This window comes from Protopterus annectens, chromosome 1.part1 (assembly GCF_019279795.1).
Source record: "Protopterus annectens isolate FY-2018-M chromosome 1.part1, PAN1.0, whole genome shotgun sequence".
Classification (NCBI taxonomy): Eukaryota; Metazoa; Chordata; order Ceratodontiformes; family Protopteridae; genus Protopterus; species Protopterus annectens.
Window position 1 is genome coordinate 542,145,592 of NC_056726.1, and position 27,929 is coordinate 542,173,520.

Here is a 27,929-nt window from a genome sequence, read left to right on the forward strand (position 1 = left end):
AGGGCATCTGTTTGAGGCCAGTGATCCTCTTGGTGAGGTACTTCTGTGGTCTTTCCAGCTGTTGCAGGTGTCTTGTAAGGTACATCCCAAATGGGGAGTTGTACTCTTATGATGGGTCTGATGAGTAGAGGGGCACAATGACCTCTTTTGATATGGATGCGAACCCAAGGATTTTCTAACCACTTTGGCAATGTGATTATCAAAGGAGAGATTACTATCTACTTGGGTCCCCAGATCCCTTATTACGTCTTCCATATTTAGGGGACTACCACCTATGTGGTAGTTTGTGGGTACTTTGAGTTTTCCAAAGGGGATGACTATGCACTTTTTGGCATTTAGCTTGAGGCCATGATTTTGACACCAGGTATCCGTCTCAGTGAGACCCTTTTGGATGACGTCTGTGTCAGCCGGAGAGCCAATTATAGCCCCTAGTTTGCAGTCGTCTGTGAATTTGGACAACCATAGTCCTCCTGTGCTTGCTTGTACCTCTGAAAAGTACATGCCAAACAGGAGGGGTCCTAGGACTGAGCCCTGGGAAACGCCACTTGTAACCGGTTTAGAGTCGGACCTAGCTCCCGCAACTCTCACCATGTGGGTTCTTGTCCATGAGCCAGTTGGCAACTCATCTTGTGACGTAGGGGCTTATGTTCAGGCTGGTGAGCTCGTCTACAATACCAGAATGGGGAATGGTGTTGAAGGCCTTTGCGAGGTCTAGGTAGGCTGTGTGTACCACCTTTCCCTCGTTTATAGCCTTAGTAACTGTTTCAAAGCAGTCCACCAGGTTTAGGAGGCATGATCTGCCCTTAAAGTCGAACTGGGTATTGTCCAGCGTTTGGAGGTTCCCAATGTCTCTGTTAATGAGTTCCATGATGATGCACTCTATAGCCTTGCAGACCAAGCTAGTCAAGGCTTATAGGGCGATAGTTCCTGGTGTCTGTTGTGGCTCCACCTTTGTGGAGCGGAATAACTCTTGCTGTGTGCCACTCTATGGGTACGTAGCATGTGGAGAGACTGAGCTTGAGCAGTGTGTTTAGGTGAGGGGTTAGTTCGTCTTTGAGCTCGTGTAGGAGGCAGCCTGGGACACCATCCGGTCCCACTGATGCTGCTTTTTTGGCTTTGGAGAGGGCTGTTTTAAACTGAGTGCCTGTGATTTCAGGGGCTCTACCTTCTTCTGGTATGGTTATGGGCCCTTTGGGGGTGAGAGGGGGTGAAGTTTGCACTGAACCTGTCTGCCAGGATGTTGGTGATATCGATCAGTTCAGTGTATTTTGTGCCATTCTGCACCAACTCCGAGCAGATATGAGCATTGCCACTTAGATTCTTGACATAGCTAAAGAATGCCTTGTGGTTATCTTTGGAGTCCTTGGCAATTTTTCTTTCTAAGCTAGCCTTGGATGATTTTATGAGGGATCGTAGTTTCCTGCTGATACTGATCAGGGATGTCTTCCCTTCTTGGGATTTTACTCTTTTCTGTACTAGTTTCCTCCTTATATTATACAGCTTGTTTATGGCAGGGGTGCACCAGCCTGGTTTCCTTTTCTTGGAGGAGTGAGTCTTGGTTTTGCTTGGAATAGCACAATCCATGCATTCTTGTAGGTGCCCGTAAAATGCATTAGTAAAGGATTTTGCAGCTTGGACAGTGTTATCCTTTAGCATGGGGGCTTTGAAACTTTCCACCTCGGTCTTAAGCAACGTGAAGTTTGCTTTTGAAAAGTTTTTCAAGGTGGTTTCCTTGTCCGGGGGTGGGGGCAGAATGTGGATATCCAGAATGATTAGTTTATGGTCAGATCTAACCAGCAAGGGGTTGACCTCTGGTGTGGAACACCGGTCACCAATGTTGGTGATGACCAGGTCCAATATGTTGTCACATCTGGTGGGTGTGTTGACCAGTTGATCCAGGGCTTTTGAGTTTATAAATTCTAGGAAATGTTGGGCAAGTGAGTTAATACTTGAGTAGTTCTACCAGTTAATGTTTGGATAATTGAAATCACCCAATATTAGGGTGTTTGGTAGGACTTTTATGTTTCCCAGTGTTTCCAGAAACATGGAATGGGGGTCCCGGGACATTGTGGGTGATCTGTAGCAAGCTACAATTTGAATTGCAGTTTTGCCCATTGTTATTTGCATGTGGATGATCTCTGAAGCATCGTGCTGTGCCACTAACCTGGAGGTGTGGGTATCCTTGATGAATATGGATATGCCCCCGCCTTTTGTATTTCCGTCCGGGTTCTGTGGCCGAAAAAGGAAGTTATGTACTCACCATAACGCTCCATGTAGTAGTCCATCTCGCCGAACATTATTACATGTGGGTTAGGAGCCGATCCTCGGCTCCGACTCAGCCGCTTTTAGAAAGCCTGAAAACTTCTGACTGGCTCGTGGCTAGGAGGTATCCCATGGTGCATGAGCATACTCCCCAAATCTTGTTTGCTGCTAGTCTATATAGGGAGAAAAGGTAGAAAGGAGAACAAAGGTTTGGAAGAATAAACCCTAATAAAAGTGTCCTTTATGATATAAACCACCATAGAAAACTGTTTCCAGATACTCCAGGAAGGGGGCTGGTGGGTGGGTTCGTAATAATGTTCGACGAGATGGACTACATACATGGAACGTTATAGTGCGTACATAACTTCTTTATGTTATGTAGTCCTATCTCGCCTCCATTATTACGTGTGGGACAGCGTCCCTAACATCTTGTATGGGTGGCTCACTGGAAAATACTCCTGAGCACCGTGGAACCAAATGAGGCCCTACCCCTGGAAGTTAGGTCCAATTTATAATGGGTAATGAAGGTATGAGGGGTAGCCCATGTTGTTGCTGCTGCATATATATTATCAATAGGAGTCCTGGCTTGGAAGGCAGCAGAAGTAGAAAATGATCTGTTAGACTGCGCTTTGACTTTAAGGGGTAACTCTCTTCCTTCAGAAGTATAAATGAAAGAGATCCAGTTTGATAATGTGACCTTAGAAACTGGCAAAACCCATTCTTGTTTCAGCAAAGGAAACGAATAGCTGGTCTAATTTTCTAAATCCTTTAGTTCTGTGGATGCAGAAACGCAATTGCCTATGCACATCCAATTGGTGAAATCTATACTCTGCTTTATTGGTGGGATTGGGGAAGAATACTGGCAATTCGATTGTTTGATTCAAGTGAAAATGGGAGCAGACCTTGGGGATGAAGGAAGGATTCGTCCGGAGAGAGACCCAATCTTTGTGAAAAATGAAGTATGAAGGTTTAACTGATAGGGCTTGCAGTTCGGAAACTCATTTGGCTGAAGTTATCGCCACTAGAAAAAAAGTCTTCCACGACAGAAATTTTAATTGACAGCTATGGACTGGTTCAAAAGGTGGCAAAGTAAGTTTAGAAAGGACTAGATTTAGATCCCAGGGAGGAACGGGATCTTGAACGGGAGGCCTTAATATCATAGAACCTTTGAGAAAGGTCTTGCAAAGTTTGTGGGACATAAGGTTAGAATCATTAATTCCCACATAAAAATTAGATATTGCTGCTAGCTGAACTCAGTGTACAAACTGCTGATCCCTGGTGAAAAAGTTCTGATAGGAACTCTTAGACAATAGGAATGGGAGCTGTAAATGGATTAACCTTTCTGTTATCTGCCCATATAGAAAATCTCTTCCATTTACTGTTATACAATTTTCTAGTTGAGGGCTTATGAGATATGAGAAGAGGTAATGATATGGGTTACAGCTGGAGACAGATCGTGAAGCTTGACTAATGATGGAAATGGAGCAGCCACGCTGTCAGTTTGACAGAGTGTGGAGACAGGGATGAAGAAAAACTGACGTGTGTCAAGAGGTCTGGTACTGGGTCCAGAGTCCATGGATAGTCTAACAAGTGAGGTCCAAGGAAAGGGAACCAAATATGACGAGGCCAGTAAGGAGTGATGAGAATCATCTTGTTTCCCAACAGCATTGCTTTCTGTATAAACTTGGAAATGAATAAAGAAGTCCCGGGGGCCAATCGTGGACGAGTGCATCTCTCGGAGACTCTCCCGGAGGGGGAATGAGGGAGAAAAAGGTGCTGCATTTGGCGTTTATAGGGCTGGCAAAGAGATCACAGCAGGGTTGTCCCCATTTGTGGAAGATCTGACAGGCTACTTTCTGGTTCAAAGACCATTCGTGAGGTAATAAATTGCCCCACTTAGCTTGTCTGCTATCACGCTGGATGCCCCCGGGATGTGTGTTGCAATGAGAAAGCGTTGGGATGAAATCGCCCAGTTCCAAACTCGCAGGGCCTCTCGACATAAGGGGTAAGATCTGGTTCCTCCTTGCTTGTTTACATACGATACCACCGACATGTCTGTCTGGATAGCTATCATCCCTAGAGGGAGAAATTTGTGAAGTGGTTGCAACGCTAGAAGGACCGCTCTCATTTCTAGGACATTGATATGCAGATGGGCCTCATGATCTTGCCATGTGCCTTGGACAGTCCTGCCTAGATAATGCCCCCCCCACCCCACCCTTTGAGGCATCCATGGTCACAGTGGCAATGGGTTGGTGCAGTACAAAGGGAGTCCCTGTGGTAAGGTGACCAGGCTGAATCCAACAACGGAGATCCTTTTTGCAAGAATCTGTGATTAGTATCTGGTGATGCAGGGGCAATTGCTGAAAAGACTACTGGGATGACAGGAGCCATTGGAGTATTCTCATATGTAGTCTTGCTAATGGTACCAATGTTATAGTCGACGCCATTGTTCCAAGAAGTTGTAACACCACCTTCGCTTTGACTCTTCGAAGAAGTATCCTGTAAATCTGCTGTGAAAGATTTTGTATTCTGTCTGTTGGTAGTCTGGCTATCATAGAGACCGTGTCTATGTTTGCTCCTATAAAGGTTATAGATTGAGTGGGCAAAGTTAAGGATTTTTCCCAATTTATAGTGACTCCCAAGTGGGAACAGAACTTGATTGTGGAGTCTCTGGACTGAAGTAGAAGATGCCTGGTGGTGGCGGTCAGGAGACAATCATCCAGGTATGGAAAAGCGTGGATTCCCTGATGCCTCAGTTGGGCTGTCACTACAGCCATGCATTTGGTGAACACCCGGGGGGGGGGGGGGGGGCTGTGGTGAGACTAAAAGGCAGCGCCCAAAACTGGTAATGATTGGCTCCCAGCCGGAAGCGTATAAAACTCCTTGATGCTTTGTCCATCTTGATGTGGTAGTAGGCATCTTGGAGATCTATTGAACACATCCAATTTTCTTTCCCTAACAGAGGAAGTATGGATTGTAGAGTGACCATTCGGAACTCGGACTTCTTTACATACTCGTTTAACCTGCTGAGGTCTAAAATGGGTCTCCAGTCTCCTGTTCTTTTTGGAACTAAAAAGAAGCTGGAGTATGTTCCGAATCCTATCTGGTCTGCCGGGGCCTTTTGGATGACTCTTTTTAACAGCAGCTTTTCTATCTCTACAGCTGTTTGATCCCTGTGATTGGGTGGTACATCTGGGATCCTTTTGGGAGGGCGTGGTGGAAGGGAAAAGGGTATAGAGTAACCTCTGGTGATAATGTCTTGTACCCACTTGTCTTGGGTAATAGTTAGCCAGGCTTCTGGGTACAAATACAGGTGACCCCCGACTGGTTCCAGAGACGCATAGTCGGGCTCCACATCAGGAACGCTGATAGGGACGGTCACGAAAGGAATCAAGTCTGATTTTGTGGACCTCCCATGCCTCTAGGGCGTCTACCATTTATTCCTCCTCCCCTGCCTCTGAAGGAGGAATCACCCTGTGTATCCTGGAAAGATCTCTAATTTCTTGAACCACATTTTACCACTCTTCTGACCTTTACATTAAGGTCTAGAAGAGACGTTAAAATGGACTCCCACGGCAGAGAGAGTCTTTCCTTCCTGTTCACACCTGGTGAGGGTATCTTTCAACTTGGGTCCAAAAAGAGAGGATCCGTCAACGGGAGCACTGGTGAACGTAGACTTGAAAGGTTCAGCAAAATTGCATAGACACATCCAGTAGTGTCTCCTTAAGGAGACTCCTGAACCCACCACCCTACTGCACCATCAGCTGCATATGAGATCAGCCTCATGGAGGAGTTAAAAATAGATGTTAAGGTAGCCAACTGAGTAGATACTGTAGATGGGACTCCAAGTAGAGATACCTTGAAGAGTACTCCTAACTCCTTCAGGAGATCTCTCTGAAGTCTTGTGAAGTGTGATAGATAATTCAGCGATCAGAGTGTAAAGACTGCTGAAGAGAAGATACGCATCCCGTATCTATCCATCGTTCGGGACTCCTTATTGGGTGGATGGAAGTCGCCTCTGCTAGCTCCTTCTTAGTGGCCTCCGCCACCACCATGGCATCTACAGGTAAGCCCTTGGATAAAAATTCTTTGTCTTTAGGGGCAGAAAGAAACTTGTTCGGCCTCCTGGGGACCGGTTCTACGGCATCAGGAGTCTGCTGTGCTTTCTGACTCAAGATCCAGTAATTCGTCAAATGGAGGAGACACCCATGAAGCTGAGGGTTGAGACCTGAAAGCCTTCATGTACACTGACTCCTCATTAGACGGGGTAACAGTGGGTCAGCCGCCTCTCTGCCTGAGGATCTCCAAGATGTCTGCAAAGGAGACATCTTCAGAGGATGACTTAGGGGACCCCACCGACTCATCGAAGTCAGTGTCAGATGTGAGAGACTCATCAGGGGAGTCTACATGCTTCCTCTTACATGAACTCTTCCTCTTACATGAACTCTTCCGAGGGGGCTCCTCAGTGAGGTTCTCTGGAGAGGCCTCAGACAATTGGGGGCCACCCAAGTGGGGGTCCTGAGGCTGTGGGTCTCTGCCATCCGGGGGAAGAGAAGATGCTGAGACTGTAGTCAGTGCTTGAGGGAGTATAGCACCGGTACTTCTAAGTGGGGGGGATGAGCTATCCAGCATGCTCCTCATTTTCATGAACACTGATTCCTCCGGCTCCGAAATACGCCTCTGTTCCGAAAAAAACAGGAGGTGTCGACGGCTCCAGAAGGATCGGCTCAGAGAACGATGTAGGGTCCGAGCTCACTCGGGCCAATGTACCAAGAGGGAGTCTCGGCACCTAAGAAGTTCAGTTCCAAGTATCCCCATCGGGGCCGACCGAGAAGCTTCGGACCCTAGACACTTCAGACGGCGCCGAGAGTGCAGAGCGGAACTCGGCTCTGAGACAACCACACGAGGTGCTGGAACCGAAGACTCAACCATAGTTGGTACCAGCAATATCGGCTCCGAAGGCCCAATCTGGGTTGGAGGAGGAATGAAAGCAGGACAGGTAGAAGGAGTCAGCTCCGAGACAGAGTGGGTGAGAGCAGATTAAAATTTTGGCAAGGCCGACCACTTGAGTAGTCTGAGCACCACTCTCTTGATGTCTTCTTCAGACAGACTCCTGGAGGACAGCATGGGTGACCTTGTTCTCTGTAATATCTGCTATTTAAGATTAGGGTTGACCGGTGAAATATCTGTTGACCGGCTCCGAAGAGGGCTGCTAGTGATCGGCACCAAAACACTTGCTACCGATACTGCAGGGTCTATGTCCAAAATCTCAATTGGCCCCGTAGACTGTGGAGCCGAAGAGAAAGATACCAACTCCGCTTTTTGTAACCTCTGTGGTGGTTCAGAGGCAGACGGAGTCGGAGAGGGCCGTTTAGACGTTTTGCCCTTATCCTTCCTAGAAGACTGCTACTTAGGAGAGGATGAAGAACTGGCTAGGTCTTCTTCGAAGGAAGGTTTCAGCAGACCTTTTAAAATAAGTTTATTCCTCCATTCCTGGAGGACTCTAGGGCTAAAAGAATGGCAGAGAAGGCAGGTTTCTTGCAGATGTATGGCCCCTAAGCAATATACACAAACGCTATGTCCATCAGTGACGGACATTTTTTGTGAACACAATGCACTTCTTAAAGCCTGATGGTTTTTGTTCCTTAGATTCCTTAGACATATTGATAGCAAAGGAAGGCCAACACACACACACACACACACACACACACACACACACACACACACACACACACACACACACAAAGAGAGGAGCTAGGTCCTCTAACTTAAACGGACCTAGTGTGAAGAACAAAATAGGGATGAAACTAGAACCTCTAACTTAAACGGTCTAGCAAAAAACAAAAACACACACACTCACGGGATAGCACACGCAAACAAGCAATAGGCCCAGAAAATACAATATACGATAACCAAGTCAAATCCGGTTGAAGTCACAAAAAAATGACAGTCAGTAATAAGCTATGATAGAAAACTCTCTATAAGCAATAAATTCCTGAAAAGAAAGTAATAGTAATAAAAATGGTAGCACTTAGCCACGGCCAACCAAGAAAGCTTCCGACTGAAGACGTGGCAAACGAGATCTGGGGAGTGTGCTCATGCACCATGGGATACCTCCTAGCCGCGAGCCAATAAGAAGTTTTCAGGCTTTCTAAAAGCGGCAGAGTTGGAGCAGAGGATCGGCTCCGAACCCACACGTAATAATGGAGGCAAGACAGGACTACATAACATTGTATGGTATGAGTTGTAGCCTGGTAGTGCTGGAGTGCTCTCTGGAGCCTTAAACCAGGTTTCTGTTACTGCACATATATCGATTTTCTCCATACTGAGGAGTGCCTCGAGTGCATGCATTTTGAGGTTTAGACCTCTGGCATTGAGTAGCATTGCCCTCAGTTTTTTGTTACTTGTGCTATTTACGGTGGTGGTTTGTCTTTTCAGCCTTGACTAAAAAAGGCACTATGGGGGGGCAAGAGCCTTGGCAAGTATTCGAAAGCCTAAGGGTGACAGGTGCAAGCCGTCTCTAGTGAAACAGCGTGGCTTGTCGAGCATGTCATCCCAGGTGGGCAGACACTGGATCCCCTTTGAATGACACCAGAAACTTAGCCAATTGTTGAAACTGATCATTCTTTCTTTATACCGTGGTATCATGCTTGATGAGGGCAGGATGCTACTCAGGGTCAGGGTCATACCGGCCTGGGCTACTTGATCAGAGAGCTCTTCCACGTCTCTTTTCATGTAGTTTAGGGAGGTACGGCTCAGGTGATTCACATCAACATGGACAATGACAGAGTCGTATTTGTACTTGTTCTGGAGTGACCTGAGTGCTTGTGTTATGTGGCGGATCCCGGCACCTGACAGGCAGCTAACAGTAACCTTCTCCTTGTTCAGCCTAGTGAGTGGGATGTCAGTGTCCCTAACTATAGAGTCACCTATTACTAGTGTGTTGGGTATGTTATTTTGCCTTAAGGGCTGTGATTGCGTGGCACACTGGTTTTGTGAACGATGTGTTTCATGGTTTGTGTTGGGGGGTGGAGGTTGCTTGGATGTCTGCTTTGCAGGTCTCTGTTGCTTTTGCAGATTTTTATTTAGAGCCTCTGAGTATGTTTTTGTGTATTTATGTGTGTTTTTTGCCGGTGCTGGTTTAATGGGTCTATGTGAGACTGGTGGTGTGATGCAAGTATTTCCCTTCTCCTCTTGACTGTCTGATCCAGTCTTGGGTTGAGAGAGCTTAGCCTCCAGTTTGGCTGTATAATTGCATCTCTCGCATGTATTAGTGTTTGGTGGTAGGAAGAGAGGTTGTCTGTGTACATGAGGCAGTTGTACCATTGCTTCAAAATGCCCAGATTCACCAGCTGGACTGGAGAGTACACCTAAAACTGCCCTTTGGACATGCCTGGATAGGTACAGTAAACTGTTTTACGGACTGGCTGGTAAGATCGAATAGAGAGCCTTGTCCTTCTGTACAGTATGGGGGGGGGGTCTAGTGCTAGGGTTTATTAATGCTTGCTATGAGTTTTGAGCAAGTGCCAGGCTGAGAAATGAATGGTTTGAGTGCTTAAGTTGAAAGTTTGTCTAGTTTCAAGGGAAAAATTGAAGGGGAGACTTTGTGGAGCTGGGAATAGTTGTACCCTAGTTAACCAGCACTGCCCAGCATGCAAAACTGCGCAAATGCTATTTTTATAGGAAGGAAATGAAAGAGATAGAAATTAGCCCAAAATGGCCAATAAACTAGTACATTTCTGGGCTGAAACCACTCCTCCAGGGACAGAAAGGCTGCTCATGCTCTCCACTCTCACAGGTGAACAGAGAAACTTCCTTCTATCCAAGTAAGGTATGGGCAAACACAGAGATTTGTAATACAGCCCTGAATTCAGCACTAACCTGAAAACTGGACTATATTAGCTTAGAAAGGCAGGAAACAAGTATTTTTGTTTGTTTTTCAGAAAATAAAGCAGATACAATAAAAAACACACTTTAAATGCACAGAAAAGGATACTTATTGTTATATATCTCAGATAAGAGTTGTAGTCAATGCCACTAATAATAAAGTAGGAAGAAACACAAATACAGTAAAAGCAGATGAATAAAGTGCAATTTCATAACATACAAGCCTTCCAAATATTGAAGAAACAGTCAGAATTATACCAAATTAAATAAGAAAAAAAAGAAAAATAAACTAAATTATGTCAAGAACAAAACAATCACACTGTGGTTCAATTACAACATATCTTCCCTATAACAAAGGCAAAAACTGTAAACATTTTCAAAAGGATGATGGGAAAACTGAAGAGTATGGACAGCAGGACCTAAACTGAGGAACTGGAGAGCTGCATATATGAGTGGTAAGACACAGGAGCCTTGTGCTAAGAGGGACAATGTCAGAAACTAAGAAAATGACTAATGGGGCATGAAGGAGTATGACCTGCATCCAGTTATCTTCAGTCTGCTTTTTTACCAGATATATCTAATGGAGAACATGCTTATCCTCTTTACTGATGATACAAAGAAAAGTGAAGCAGCACAGGAAAGGAAAGAAGAGCCTAATGAAGGATTTGGAAAGGCTGAAAAATGGAAGAAAAGGACATCTGAGGTTCAGTTCAAACACAATGTACTTCCATTTACGTCGCACAAACATGATGTAAAGAATCAGCTTAGGGAGTGAAATTGACAGCAAAAGAGCATGTAAAGAAGGGCTGTCAAACTCATTTACCCAAGCAGGCCACATTTCATCAGAATATACAGTACGCGGGCCAATTAATCATCAGATCGAGACCACTTAATACGGGAGTAATGTAATAACGATGATGATGATTGATAATAATAATAATAATAATAAAGAAAGGTCAATTTAGCCAAGAAAAATCAAGCTATTTACTTTCATTCCTGGTACTACTGCTCCCAGAAACGTGGCATCTCTTGGCCTGCACAAGTGCATCAATGTTTGACACTAAGGATTGAGCAGGGAGTACCTTCAGTGTTGAGTTGAGATGTTCATCAGTAAGTTGAGACCTGAGGCGAGACTTATTCAAGTTCATCACAGAAAAGAGGTGCTCACAGACATGGGTACTGCCAAATACTGACAATCTTTGAGGCCAAACATTTAATTTGGGGATATGTTGGCCCAACATACTGATAAAATGTGCCAAAATCAACACCTGAAAACTTATCCTTCAACTCTGAATTACACTGTAGCTCAATTAGGTCTAACTGAAACTGTTCTGGTACCTTGTCAGCAGTAGCAGAGAAAGGGTTGCAGAAAACAGAAAAATCCTTCAAGGTTTTTAAAGTCTGCAAATCTTTCTCGCAACTCACTAACTTGGAAGTCTTGATGCAGTACTTCTCGGTGTTGATATCACTATGAAACTCAGGGGCATCTTGCAGGGACTTCAGAGTTAGAAAGTGTGCAGTATTACTTGCTGCTAGTTGGCATTTAAAAAGTTTAAGCTTCAACTCAAAGGCATGAATAGAATCATTTCTATCACCAATTTATTGCGACCTTGCAGCCTTGTATTCAGGTAATGCAAGTGTTCTGTTATATCTACCATGAAAGCTAGATCTTGAACCCATTCATTGTCTTTCAGTTCCTACACATCCCTTCCTTTCTCATGCCTAAGCCTCTGCATTTTACCTCTTAATTCATTAAAGTGCATCAGCACAACTCCTTGGCTTAACCAACAAACATCAGTGTGATATGGCAGACTGAGTGTGAATTTCCTCCAATAAGCTGTTGAACTGTCTGTAGTTCAGACCTCACATATGTATGACGTCCACTACCTTAGTAACATCCATGACATGATCCATCTTTAATATTTTATTACAAGCAATTCTCTGTGAATTATGCAATGGACACTGTGAATTTGATGGTCTGAGGTCATAGCTAGTAGTTTTTCCTTTAACTCTGTTGCCACGCCACATGAGGTGCTCCATCTTTAGCCAAACTCACAGTTTTTGTCCAGTCTACATCTCTTATCTAGTGCACCTACCAAACTCACAAATACATCATCCCCCATTCTTGTTCCCTTCATTGGGACCGATTCCACAAATTCTTCAGTTACCTGCATTTTGTCATCTACACCATGTATATAACTGCAAGTTGTGTTGTATCACATACATCTGTACTTTCATCAGTTGCTACAGAAAATGCTACACATTTAGCAACTTTTTCTTTGAGTTGACTGATAATTGTACCTGTAACAGTATTTCTTGAAAGGCTTATGTTTACAATTGCTTGACGTTTTTCAGGGCAAATCTCCTCCGCAGCCACAAACATATATTTCTTTATAAAGTCCTCCTCCAAAAAAGGCTTTGATGACACAGCTATTTCTTGCCCGAACTACAGCATCACTAGCTTGATGAATATGTTTAAAAAGTAATGGCTGCTTTATGAGTGACTGTTCTAACTCCTTAACTTTTTCTTCATACATCTTCCACTACATTCATCATACTTCAAAGTGTGAATGCCTGCAAATGTTATATTCCATCGCCACAGCTATGTTTTGCTTACAAATCAAACAAGCTGGTTTTACATTAACTTCAGCAAAAAAGTACAAGGTTTTCCACTTTTCCTGCACCACATGATGTTCTTCATTAAGTGTTCTTTTCTTTGAAAACATGAAGGTATTCAAAGTATTTTTATACATATGCATATATATATTCAATCTAACACGCCAACTGACAAAGCAAGACTATCACTGAAAGACAGATTGCTCAGTGGCAGGTACCCAAAACAATAACCAAAACCTGCTGCAATTCAATGAGAAGCACAGGACTGGCCACTGACTACAAGTACCTGCTTATTTTTTTAAAACAAGCCCACATTTCAATTTCTGGAATGTCTTCCGACTATCCCATCTCAATGACTTTGGGGACACTGATTTGCTGTGTTCAATGCCTGTCATGGGCTTTTTTACCCCCCCCCCCCAACAGGATTGACTGCAAATCTCAATGACTTGTGAGAAAACTACACATTTTATGAAGAACAGACCAAAATATGAGGCAGAAAATGCTAATGGAAAATCAAGGAAAGATAACTATGCTGCAGAATAATGGAGCCAGAAAAAATGCACTGCACATTATTGGTATATAGGTGCTGTACTTCTGATACTAAAACAAGCCAAACGATACTATTCATTTACCTTTATGAACGCAGCAGCAGGGCAGTGAAGGCATAGTATTACCTAAAATATAACAAAAACAAGCCAAATGGCTCAAAAACTTGTAAACAGTAATAAAAATAAAAAAGTGAGCCACCAAGGCAGTATTTGCGTGAAACACTAGTTTATTTAACATTAAACACTGTCAACTAAGCTCTTTCGCCAAGAAACATGAATTGGCTTCATCTATCACTCAATTATGATGCAACTTCCTTTATATACTCTAATTACTTAAGCAACTATTCATGATTTTGCTTGCATCAATGAAATTACCCTGACTAAACTTAAAGGCATACTTCCCTTGAATATGTAATGTATACAATAACATGCTGTAAACCACAATAATATACAACTATCTCTCCATTAACTGGGAAAACTACTCATGTACCAATACATTTGCCCAGCGTTTCCTGGAATTCATTAATTCCAATGCCCTGGCCAGCGCATTCTTAGCCCCACTAGAGGTAGCAACATCCTTCACCTGGCCATTAATAACATGGGTGACCGTTGCCTTTATACCAATAGTCAACGCCTCCCTGGTTAGATCCGACCACAAACTCATCACCTTGGAAATCCACCCCTCCCCCTGCAAAGGTAACCACCATGAACTTTGGGCTCCTAAAAACAGAGGTGGCTAACTTCACGGTACCCATGCAATTGGAGAACAGCTGCATGACCGCCAAATCATACACTAATGCCCTGTATGAACACGTAAACAAATGCATGGATCTCGCCATACCCAATAGAACCAAGACGCTCCTCCAAACAAAGGAAGCCAATCTGGTGGCCCCCTGCCATAAATAAACTCTACAACAGGAGGAAACTAATGCAAAATAAGGTGAAGTTCCAAGACTGGAAAAACTCCCTTATCAGCCTCAACAAAAAATTGAGATCCCTCATCAGAATTGCAGCAGATAGTAAAGACAACCACAAGGCCTTCTATAGTTATGTACAGAATCTCCATGGCAATACCCATATTTGCTCGGAGCTGTTGCACAATGGCAGCTCCTATGCCGAGCCAACAGATATTACCAATATACTGGCTGACAGATTCAGTGCCAACTTTACCCCCCCCCCCCCAGGACCAGTCACAATACCAGTAGATTGCCAGGCACCCAGTATTACTGCTGCACAGGTTAAAACAGCACTGTCCAAGGCCAAGAATACAGCTTCTATGGGACCTGACAATATCCCTGGCTGCGTTCTACATGAACTACAAAGTGAACTGGTACCTCACTTGTGTCCCTTGTTCAATCACAGCCTCACCTCAGGCTTTGTCCCTACCGAATGGCGCACTGCTACAGTCATCCTTCTCCACAAAGGAGGAGCGACTACAGACCCTGGGAACTATCGCCCCATTAGCCTGACAAGTCTGATATGCAAAGCTGTGGAACACATCATCATGGACCTAATAAACAAGGATATAGGGAATCTCCAAACTCTGGATCCCACACAGTTTGGTTTTGTGAAGGGTAGATCATGCCCACTCAACTTGGTCAACTAATTTGGGTCAGTCACCAGAGCTGTGGATGAAGGCAAGGTGGTTCATACAGCCTACCTTAATCTGGTGAAGACCTTTGATACCATTCCCCACTCAGGAATCATAGAAAAACTCACTAAGCTAGGCATCAATCCCTATATCACTAGGTGGGTTGCAAACTGGCTCACAGATAGAACCCACAGTGTGAAAGTAGCCGACTCCAAGTCAGACTGTCTACCAGTCATGAGTGGAGTCCCACAGGGTTCGGTCCTGAGTCTTCTCCTGTTTGGTATCTACTTCTCTGAAGTCCAGGCCAACACGAACGGACTCTGGCTGACACAGTCTGCAGACGATTGCAAGTTGGGAGCCATAACTAACTCCCCAAGTGATGTTGACATCCTACAGAAAGGCCTCACTGAGACCAACGACTGGTGTCAGAACCATGGCCTTAAGCTCAATGCCAGAAAATGTGCCATCATCCCCTTTGAAAAAAACACGGTTCCCATGAATTACAATATCGATGGCAGTCCACTGAACACAAAAGGCATCATAAGAGATCTGAGAACACAGGTTGACAGCAACCTCTCTTTTGACTACCACTGTGGCACATCTCATTACTTAAGGGTTTTGCATCCAGGAAGAAAGAGGTCATCGTCTCCCTCTACTCTTCCCTCATTAGGCCAGTAATTGAGTACAATGTCCCATTTGGCAAGTAACTCATTGGACACCTGCAACAACTGGAGAGGCAGCAAAAGTACCTCACAAAGAGGATCCTAGGCCTTAAACACTTTTCATATATGGATAGATTCCAAAAACTCCAACTATTCTCGGTCTCATGTCGCCTACTTAGAGGCGATCTCTGCTTGACTTACAAAGCCATGTCTGTCCCGGCTCTGTTAGAAATGCTACATGTAAAGAAATCCCAATCGCTCCACACTACACGCTCCAGAGACCTCAACCTCATTACCACAATCAACAGAACAAGCTGGAGGGACAGGTTCATAACCCAGAGACTGCCCATGCTATGGAATAGACTTCCCATACATGTCTAGCGGAGCGTCTCACCGGCGTCTTCAAAAGAAATCTTGATGAGTGGATGGGAAATAGAAAATTCACCTCGAGGATCACTCTAGTAGCTGTGCTCGGCAAAGACACCGGGAACTAAGGTCGGGTGGCATAATGCCAGGGTAATCCTATGGGTAGGCTTCTAAAGGCTCCAGGGCCATCAGCCTAGTACACACCTATGAAACTATAAGTACATTCAAGATAAAAATATAAGTAATAGTACTAATAATGAACATAATAATATAAAACATACTTAAAAAATAAACTTAAAAATTCAAAACATAGTCGATCTGTTTGTTGCAGTTAGAGGAGTGTTTTCACAGTACACTTAAAATTAAACCTCTGCTCCCCTTTGCTTCAAAAAGGGAGCTAGTGAGCAATAATCATTTAAACCTGACTTGCAACAAGCATTTAGTCTCAGTTGCCATTTAGTTTCTCCGGCTTCAGGACAGGTGAGAGGTATGTTTGGGATCGTGATGGCAATGAAAAGACTGTGTGGGTGAGCGATCGAAGTGAGTGAGCTAGTGAGCGATCGAAGTGAGTGAGCTAGTGAGCAATCAGAGTGAGCAAGCGATCGGAGCGGGCGGGTGAGCAGAGCGGGTGAGCAATCAGAGCGGGTGAGCAATCAGAGCGGGCGAGCGAGCAATCAGAGCTGGCGAGCAATCAGAGCGAGCGATCAGAGCGGGCGGGCGATCAGAGCGGGCGGGCGATCAGAGCGGGCGGGCGATCAGAGCGGGCGGGCGGGCGAGCAGAGCGGGCAAGCGAGCGATCAGAGTGAGTGTGTACAAATGCTTAACAGTGTGCAATCAGAGTGAGTGAATGCATGTATGAATGCTGAAGAGACTGTGTGAGTGAGCAAATGCATACATGTATTCAGGCTGATGTCCTGAAATGTTGACAGGATGAGTGTGTGAAGAGTTGTGGTTTCATGTAAGGTTGCTTGGCTGGTGGCCCTGCTGTATACAGGAGGGCAGTCAGACTCTGGGACTGGAGGAGTGGGTGTGTCGCGGGCCGCATGTATGAGTATGGCAGGCCACATATCCGACTCCCCTGATGTAAAGCATCTGCTGGTACTAATCACACCTAAAATGGACTGGCAGAAGCAGACTGAGAGCAGCAGATAGAATGCTGGGTTGTATCCTCATGGAGATAAATTCCAGAAGCAAGGAGCCAATACTTCCACAATACAATGCCTTAGTCTGACCACAGCTTGAGTACTGCATGCAGTTCTGGAGGCCACATATGGAAAACGGTAGGAGAGAGCTGGAAGTATTCCAGAAGAAGGCTACCAAGAAAGGTCTTTGGGATGGAGACAAAGGAGTTAAGACCAGAGGCTAAATTTCATTTCACTGACACAAGAAGAGATTGGGGAGGATACAAATGTGCATACAACAGCATGTCAGAGAGATGTAAAGGGGTTGCAATGAACAAGGAGGACAGACAAGGAAGACAAGGACAAAGGCAGCAGATTGTATGAACTCAGCAATTCCTGAAGCTACAAAAGTACTTTTTTTTTTTTTTGAGAGGGTTGTGGATAATGAAATGTCCTACAGAAATATATGGTAAAACACTCAACAAGGTAGGGAAAAGGCAATCAGAATGTTAAGGCATTTGTCTCTCCACCCTGCTTCTTGACAGCAGCTACAAAATACACAATTCTTCTACGGCAAGGACAAAAACATTGAATTTCTTTTAACCACACAGTAAGTCACACAGGCAAGGCACAATGACAAAACAATCCAGAAGTTCATCTAATCTACCCTTACTTCCTGTAATCCCTAAACCTATGAACTTATTTTTTTTCAAGCTAATAAACTTCCATACACTGTGTACCTCAATATTAGTGTGCACTAAGCAACCACAGCCTCACAATTCTAATGAACGCCTTCCCAAGTCTTTGTTAAAATCTTACTACTTTATGAAGTTTGTTTGTAATCTGGTGGCCACATGTCAGAACAATAAATTAAAAGATTCTATATGTGTGCTCACTTACCTTGACAAACAACAAATATTTCAGCAGACTCATTCCTGGAGGCTTGTGGCTTTGTGACCTGCACTTTCTTAAAGAATTGCTGAAAGATCCAGAGAAGTGGCTGATAATCCTTAGATCTGAAGACCTTAGTAACAAACCATCCACCTTTTGTCAAGAATTCACAAGCCAATTTCAGAGCCATCAGAGTGAGGTGAGCTGCAGGACAAAAATAACAGCATACAATGTCAGCAAAGGGCAGAAGATAACTATCAAATACCAGCAGAAATGTTTAAAATACCTAGGTAATTACTGCAATAAAGTCTTTAGAACACTGAAAATGTTCAATAGTGGCTAAAATGAAGCTTAAGTGAAGCACTAAAAAAGTAATAAGCCCTGAAAACAACCCTCAGAGAGACAGTACACTTGTGTAAGAACTTATAACAGTAGAAGTCCTACTGATAACTGTTTCAGTATTCTTGACCTACGAGTTGACATCACTGAAGTCTCGCAGGGGTACCAAAGCTTTACCTTCCAGAGGTCATATGTCTGATGTATGACCTTAGCTCATAAGTGTAGGGGTACATAAATAGATGCATGAGTACAGATCCTCAGAAACTCTCTAAGCCAGTGGCCTGAAGACTATGGAGAGAGGGAGACTGGTCATTTTGAAGGGGTGTAGTTCGAATAGATAAGTAAACTCCCCTGTTCCCATGTAGCATAGCACAGGTTAAAGCCTGAAGTATGGTTGAAAAAAGTGGATGGGATGGAATACTGTGACAGTGATCAGTAAGACCCTCTACTGTTATGGTAAGTTCTTAAACAAATGTAATATGCTCTGACTAAAATCACTGTTGGAGTAATCCTGACATATGGGTGATTCCCATAGCTGAAGGAGGTGGACGGCTACTGAGAAGAAAATATGTCTAGCAGTGTGGACAGGAATGACATAGCAAAGGTCCCGGATCTGCAGAAAGTATCAATTTTGTTGCGTTTAGTAAAGGTGTGTACAGAGGATCAAGTGGCACTTTCCAAGATAGACCTGGTGTTTATTCCCTTGTGAAAAGCTCATGAGGAAGCCCCTACTTTACCTGAATGAGCTTTCAGGCAGAAAGGCAATGGCTTACCATACTGCGAGTAGCAGGAAGAGACACCCTTAGAGATAGAAGGAGCAATAGCTTTATTGGAGACAGGCTGGTCCAACTTAGTGCTCATAAAAGATACAAACAGCTGGTCAGTCTTCCTGATGGATTTACAGTTTTGGTCTGCACAAAAATCTCAGTTGCTTGTGAATGTCCACAGAATGTAAGATTCTTCCCCCCCCCCCCTATTTTGGGGAATGGGAAAGAAAGTGGGAGGTGAATAGCCTGATTGAGGGACTGCTTGTTCACTTCCTTAGGCATGAAGGATGGATTACCAGAGAATCACCCTGACCTTGTGAAAAATAAAAAAGCCGGAGAATGGCCATGAGAGCTTGTTACTCAAAAACTCTCCTAGCAAAGGTGACAGCCAAGAGAAGGATAGTTTTCCAAGTACAGAATTTTAGAGAAGCTGAAGATGCTGGTTGAAAGGGAGACAATTACGTTTTTCTAGCACAAAATTGAGAGCTCAAGGGGAAGAGATAGGTTTCTTTGGTATCGTAAGAAGTAGGACTCCCCTGAGGAAAAGCTTGATTTCTGCTCTAGACATAAGTGGCTGGTTAAGAGGAAGGCAGGCAGGCACTGATGGTTGACAGGTGAGCTTTTATAAAAGAGTAGGTAAACCCTGATTGAAGTAGCTTGCAAAGATATTGCTGCGCAGTAGGGTTCCGACTATGTTTGTAGCACCAATATGAAAACCTATTCCATTTACCTGTGTAAGATTTTCTAATAGTGGGTTTCCTGGCTTCTTGCATTACAACAACCTCTTCAAAGAGGTGTCTTTGAGGAAATAAAATCCTATCATCCATAGGTTCATGTTGAGAGGGGGAAGATGCATTTATCTTTGGTCAATGGTCAGGTCTGGTTGCAGAGGTATTTTCCTGTAATTTCTCTGTCAGGTGAAAGCAGGGGGAAACCAATGTTACCTCGGCCAAAAGGGTGACAGTAAAAAACAGTTTGGGTGCTTCCTTTTGTGCCTTCAGAATAATTTTTGGAAGAGAAGGCAGTGGAGGAAAGGCATACAAGAACTTCCCTGTCCACAGGAAGGAGAACGAATCTGTCCCTCCGGCTGTGGGACAAGGATCCCTGGTGCAGAAGTGGAGAAACTGATGGATGACTGGTGAAGAAAATAGGTCTAGCTTAGGACTGCCCCACTGAAGGATGATCTAGAACACCTGTCTAACATCCATTTATGGGGGTCCTCCAGGGAGTGGCTTAGAGAGTCTGGCAGCACACTGTCCTAAGAAGGAATGTATGTGGCTATGACTGTGATGTCCATTTGGGTAGCCAAGTTCCATGCCTCTTGTGCTAACCTGCACAACTGATAAGACCTGGCACCTTCCTGTCTATGTAGCACGTGACTGTAGGGTTGCCTATGTATACAAGGACTAGGCCGGGACTCCACAGGTGGGTGAAGGTCTGAAGTGCTTTTCAGACTGATATAGTCCTTCAGGAACTGAGTTTGCCATCTGTCCCACACCTGACGTGATTCTGTTCATGCCCCACACACCTTGTCTGAGGTATCTGTGGGAACATATTGAAAAGGAGGAGGAGGTGTGAAGAGAAGTCCTGGGGAGAGTTGTCCCTGTTCCTTCCACCAAAGCATCTCCGTTTTGAAACAAAGGATGAGGGGGGGGTCAGGGTTTCCAAGGGATGACAGTGCTGGGACCACACAGACTTCACATGAGAAAAAATCCAGTGGTACCTGAAGTCTGGGTACAGGAAGTATCGGAATGGTGGCTGCAATGAAACCCAAAGGTCTTAGCATCTCTCTTGCTGAGCAATGTGTTGCAGAGGACAGGTATTGGAAAAATTAGAAGAGAGAGATGACTTTCTCCTGGAGGAGGAAGGCATGCATTTTCTTTGTATCCAGTCTGCAGACCAGAAGAACAGGTCCTGTGTAGGAACCATGTGGGATTTTTTTGTAGTTTATAGTGAAACCCAGACCTGACATGAGTTGGAGGATAAAGTGTAGATGCTGAAGGAGAACTTCTGAAGAGAGAGCCTGGATCAAAACGTCATCCAGGTAGGGGAAAACCTGAATTCCCCGAGTGCAACAGAAAGCTACCACTAGAACTAGACACTTTCTCCTGGATTCAGTAAACGTCCATGCAGGAATAGCTTATTCCTGCATGGAAGGGACCATTCTCATGCAGCACGGCAGTGCGCCATGCATATTCATGAAGGCATGCTGTAATATGGACACGGTTCTGTATATGAGTGTAGGGGGCGGTGTCTAGAGCAGTGCTCTCACAATACAGATTTCCCCTGCACACCAGAATTGCCATACAGCAATTTAGAGTGAGATCGCTCGTTACACCTCTCAACCCGTCAGAGTAAAATATTTGGACAAAGCCATAAGGGACAACTGCCACTACAAACTTAGAAAGTTGACAGAATAACAGGTTTATCATTAGCATGAATTTTCTGAAGGGCATGAAGTATATAGCCCAAACCTCACAACCTGTTAAGAGTAAGAAAGCTGGACAAAGCCATAAGGGGCAATTGCCACTACAAACTTAGAAAGTTGACAGAATAACAGGTTTAGCATTAGCATGGATATTCTGAAGGGTACGAAGTAAAAAATGCAACAAATACATTTTTTTTTTCACATCTGCAATAAAGTTTAAGCGTAGCTGCGCGGGTGTGCCTGTTGCTTAGCCCAGCTGAAATGGCACGATAAGTTAAATGGCAATAGATATCTAACATAAGCAGTAGTGCAATAGTGTAGCAGTTAATGCATATGCCTTGCATGTAGTCATTCACGGTTCAAGCTCACCAAAGCCATTTCCATTTTGTGTGTGTAATCATTACAATTTTAATTTATTTGTATATTTATGTAGGAAGTAACTTATATTTCTCAACCAGAGTAGTGTTTTAGGCCCAGATATGAGGTGTCAGTGTAATAAAGTAGTAAAACCCCCATATAAACACAGGTGCCCCATACAGTATAGTCACACAAGAATAAATGTAATGAAAACACATTGGGGGAATGTCAGGGAAGGTAAACAAATTTATAATATGTAATGAATGAAGAATCAACCCCATACAGGTGGCAGTCCAATAAAATAAAACATAAGCAATGCTAAGCATTGCACAGATATGCTAACTGGGTGTAAGCATTATGTACATATGAATGCTAAGCAAGGAGTAGCCCAGCTAAGTGGATTTGCCCATTGGTACGCAGTGCTGAACCTGCCCCTTTAAGTAATGCCAACCTTAGCTAAAACAGGTTTGCCCGCAGCTTAGCTCAGCATATTCATAACCATCCAATCAAGCTAAAGGGTGGGAAATCAACCGTATTTAAACCTCACAGGAGGGAATACAGCTCATACCTGGTTGTAGCTCCCCACTGTAGGCAGTATGGCAGGTGTTGGAGAGGGCATGTGCTTTCAGACGCAGCACTGGGGCATACAGGAGTCCAAAGTCATGGTAGGACTCCTTGTAAAAAAAACATGACATAAGACTGTTGCAAGACCAGTACCAGGGCTCCCAATACAAAGCGGAAGCCTGGGAAAGTCTCACCCGTGATCTCACCAGTGCCACTAGTATCCTTAGGACTGGTGAGTAGGTCCAGCACCACTATGCCGACTTGAAGCGGAGGAAGAGGGAGCTGTTGGAACAGTGCATCCAAGAAGAAAGACAGAGGGGGTGATGTCCCAGCAGTGTGTAAGTATTCATAGCAATAACTGTTTACCAAAGTCCAGCATGTGTATGTGATGGATAGGTATGCATACATGTTTCTCTCTTTTCATTACAGCTCCAGCTGAGCGGGTTGCGAACCAAGAAGCCCATGTCAGTAGCTTGCAAAGGCTGTGTCACGAGGCTGGTCAGTAACAATCTAGCTTGTACTATACATACCAAATAAATATAAAGGAGAAGAATGTCACTTGACATTATTAAAACAAAGTATGGTTTAAACTGAATAAAACAGAGAATATTACAGTAATAGTCTCATATAGGTCATATATTAATAAAATGCAATTGCCTGTGAATAAAAATCTAAACCATGGACTAGTTGTGTTTACTCTGGTATGGTACGATTTGAAATGTGTACAGGTTACGCATAGCAACTATTGCTCTGAAAGCATTAAACAATTAAGTCTCATCTGACAAAGTCAGTGCCTCTATAACACACGAGATTAACTGATACTACAAATGTCATGCACCAAGATCTCATATGTGAATAGAAATGTTGTGTTAACCACTGTTTTCAACACTGTGCTATGCGAACAGGTATGTAATGTTGTAAATACAAGGTCAGATTGTACAACAAAGAGAGAATGAGACAGAAATCATTCAAGGAAGAGACAGCAGTTTCACAATAGTGCCCTGTGATGAAACACACACTTGTTATATTTTTAGAAGACACAGCCATGGTTCGAATCCCAGGAGTGGTAGTAAGCTGTATGCATAATTTCAACTGGGATTTTGTGAAAATGTGCAGAAACAGTCCGGTAGTATTAACAAACATTCCCTCCACAGGTCTCCCAGGTAAGATGAGGTGTAAAATAGCTATAAGAAGGCTGTAGATATACTGTGTCCAACACCCATGGTCCAACCCCAAGGCTGCAAATGACAGCAAGATAAGTACATACACCAAGTGGTCTCCCCCAAGAAATATTTAAAAGCATCATGCTGTCACAGCTACAGGTGCCTGCTAACAACAACCAGGGTGACTGACAGAAATCAAGGCAGAGTGTGTCAGTAGCGTGCGTACACACACACACACACACACACACACACACACACACTCTGAGTGCACATATGTAACCCTAACTATGGGAATATGGGTAGAAACAGTCCTGTAGTATTAACAAACATTCCCTCCACAGGTCTACCAGGTAAGAGAGAGTTCAAAGTAGCTATAAGAAGGCTGTAATTATACTGTGTATAAACGGATCCCCTACAGAAAACCGACAGCTCACAACACCAACATCGCCGACACTAAAAACCCGACACATGAAATACCGACAACAGTGCTACTGCAGAAAAAAGGAAAATGACATTTCCTTTTTCCTGCTAGCTGGGGGGCTATGTACACTCCCACACCCCCATAACTTTAATATACCAACTCCGAGATCGCACTACAGTGCAGGAATGGAAATATTTCCATTTCGCACTATGGAGACTTACCGGTTCCCCATTGTCGGTATTTCATATGTCGGGCTTTTGGTGTCGGTGTTGTGAGCTCTCGGTCTTCTGTAGGGGACCCGTACAAACATACCACTGCCTAACCCAAGGCTATAGTTGTAATAATACCTGCAGAGTAATGAGATGAGCAATGACCATTAAAGCTGTGACCACTGCAAGAATCTACATCTGTTAACTAACATCTCTTCCCCCCCCACCTTATCTTCACTAATAATCTAAACACATAAATGAATGGGTATGTTTTCCACCAAACCTACTGTTGGGACATGTGTCCTATTCTAAAAATACTGAAAGTTATTCTAATGAATGTTCTCTGTTCAAATACCATCACTGGTGGGCTGTTGCTATCAATGTAACCTGCATGCTAGTGTAATGCCCACTGTGGTTCCATATATGCATGTGTTCAGTCTGATATGCAATTGAGTTAATGGCAATACTCATGCATGCCGTTATAACGAATACTGGAATGTGTTAACCATTACTAACCAACATTGGTTCTAAAACTGCAACACCATAGAACATCAGGGAAGGCCGATCCCAGTGGATCCGCCTCATCCGGCCATGGCACTGGGCCCCAGCATGTCTGGGACCCACCTCGGGACCTCCTCGTCCACTGGTCCTGTACCACCTTTGGGTGGAACAGACACAGGGGATGGGACTCGCCCCCCTGGGGAGCAGACAGGATCCTGTCACCCAAAGCCAGGTCCGGTGCAGAGCGAACTCTGCAAGGAATATGGAGATCTGCTGCGTCAGCTTAAGGGCCGCGTGACGCATTCAGAGGGTCAGTCTGCCCCTCCTGGTCAGCCCCCAGCACAGCCACCTTTAGGGCTCTGAAGGTGCAGTGGTGACTGCCCATGGGTGGGGACCTCAGTCCCACTGTATCCATATAGGGGCCTGTGGGCTTCCGATTACCAAACACCCCTCCCAGTCCAAGGTGTTTACCCCCAACATGTCATATACCACCCCTGTATGCTGTCTTGTCCGTCTTCCTACCCAACCTATCTCCTCAAATATACCTACTATCCTTCCCAACATCTCACTCTCACCTTAAAAAAAACAAAAATAAAAGGGCAATCTGTTCCCAAAAAAGTTTTCACCCCATACAAAGCTGTCCATTTCACACACGTGTCCACTGGACACATGTAATCTGATCGAATTGGCTTCACAACATATTATTGTCCTCGCCCCTCATCTCAGGGGTTTGAGTGTCCAAATATATCTCCATATTCAGTATATATATATATAAACAGCTATTGCTGTAGAAGAAATGGACAGCTATGGACCTTCCCTACACCCGTCTTGCACATACCTAGCTACTTTCCCTTTTGTGCCCCCTTTTTTCTTTTCTTTTAAAGAAATCAGCATAGGGGTAAGTGGGAGTAAGCGGTTTTAAGCAGTAGTAAGCGGGATTAAGCCTGTTTGTGCGTCACTAAGCAATGTCTACATGGATTAAGCACTTTTAAGGCTGTCTGTAAGCATAGTTAACCAGAAGTTATCATTGCTTAATGCCACGCAAACACACTTACAACTGCTTAAAAGTGCCTTAATCACTCTGCATCCAACAGCCATTGTTCTGCCCAGAAACAAAATAATCAGCCTTTGCAAATCTTGAACCCAGAACCCTGCAATCTACTCTTACTTGAAAAAGCACTGTTAAAAGTACTAATGTAATGATATAATATATGTTAATCTATTTCTGTCAACCAGTGCACTTTAGCTGGTGTAACATGCAAGTGTGACTGCATATAACTTGGGATACTATCCATGTATGAAATAAACCCAAAGAGAAAAGATTGTGGTACTACCCATGCATACCCAGGTGTCCCATACAGTATACTCTCACTCCTTGCCACTGTAATGACAGCACATAGAAGCATGTTATGTACAGGAAATTAAAAACATTTATTAAAGATGTCATTACCCTGCTATTTTATCAGACTAGAATGTGATCACTGGTTACCAGAGCTACGTTATGCTTAGCAGGTTTCAGCATTGCTTAAATGTAAATGTTAAGCAGACTTGCGCACCGGTAAGTGAAGCCTACATGGTGTAAGCGCCTATTCGTTTAACCGTACGTTAGCACCGCTTACGGTTGCACAAATCCACGCAAACATGCTCAAAGCTGCTCAAAACTGCCTTAACCACTCTGAATCCAACAGTCCTTGTTCTGCCTAGCAACAAAATAAACAGACCTTGCAGGTCTTGAACCCAGAACCCTGCAAACCATAGCCTATGCAATTTACCAGCAAGTCACATCAGCTGTATAGTTTGAGGATGTTTTCTCAAACATACCCTTCTTTACAGCCAGTTTACAATAGGGAAGAGACAAGTGTGCAATTAGGAAGTATTGGTATCTATAAAGATATATATCTGAATAGAAACATACATAAAGAGCGAGTGAAATATGCAGGGAGATCCATATATGTATACAACAATATATAGACATATTACCAATAAATACTGCGATATGCATTTTATATATATATATATAGATATATATATATATATATATATATATATAGATAGACAGATATATATATATATAGATATATATAGATAGATATATATAGATATATACATATAGATATATATATATATATATATATATATATAGATTCACTTTAGAAGCTCGAAATGCTGAAATATCGAATTTTAGTATTTCAAGCCCATAAAGTAGAAACCTGAAAAGAACGAAAACTCAAACGCGAAATTCAAAATCTCGCATATCAGAGATGTTGAATTACCGCTTCTGGTGTTTCGCTGCGGTTATGGATTCAGGTACGTGTTTATGGGTTAAGGGTTTTGGGTACAGGCTGTGATGTGTGTTAGTGTGTTTTGTTACTGTGATGTGTGTAGGAGGAGAATGTAGCTTGTGTGGTGGTGTTTTGTGTGTTTTTGTATGTAGTGCGATCTTAAGAGTAAGAATAATTAAGTAGGGGGTGGGAGCCGCAGCCTCCCACATGGGGGATGCATGGGGTGCTTAGCCCCCTGCTTTTACGTTGGACAGAGCTTGTGTTTGTATGTGGGGAGGAAGGTGTGTGTACCGCAGAGGCGCTAATTCAACATCTCCAGTATGCGAGATTTTGAATTTCGCACTTTTGAGTTTGAGCTAATCCATGTGTGTGTGTGTGTGTGTGTGTGTGTGTGTGTGTGTATATATATATATATATATATATATATATATATATATATATATATCTGTGCATACATGCAGGATGCACAGTTGGATACAAAAGCAGCCATGACACTCACATCTGCCCCCCCCCCAGTCCAAAAAAATAAGTGAACAGTAACACTGCTACAAAATCATGGCAGGCCATACACAATGGCCAGACGTACAACAACCTCTTAGCAAAACAAATACAATGTCTGAACATAGCAAAGAAAAATACAACCAGCAAGTAATTCACAAGTTTATTATACTCTGATGTCTTGGCCAAAGCCTTCAAGGAGTAAACATTACCAGAAATACATGCCTTAATCGCAAGAAGCAATTAACACCTAATTACATAACTGAATACACAGCCTCCAAGTACACTTGTAATTTAACACAGTTAATATTAATACACTGAGTCTGTGCATAACAATTGTCCTTTTATGAATGTTTCATCACACTGAGGAACAGACGTTTTCAGAAACAGTACCTTGAGACCCACTACTGTCCCCATGGTGAGATTTAGTCAAATGTACAGCTATAGAATTGACAT

General features: G+C 43.6%; 1 protein-coding gene across 1 annotated transcript in view; it reads right to left on the reverse strand.

The window, feature by feature from the left end:
- The window catches only part of FTSJ3 (FtsJ RNA 2'-O-methyltransferase 3), a 1,310,428-nt gene that overhangs the window by 406,110 nt on the left and 876,389 nt on the right, over positions 1–27,929 (reverse strand). Inside the window, exon 6 of the mRNA XM_044076638.1 lies at positions 17,954–18,148. Within this exon, the coding sequence (XP_043932573.1) occupies positions 17,954–18,148 (195 nt within the window). The remainder of the gene's footprint in view (positions 1–17,953; positions 18,149–27,929) is intronic.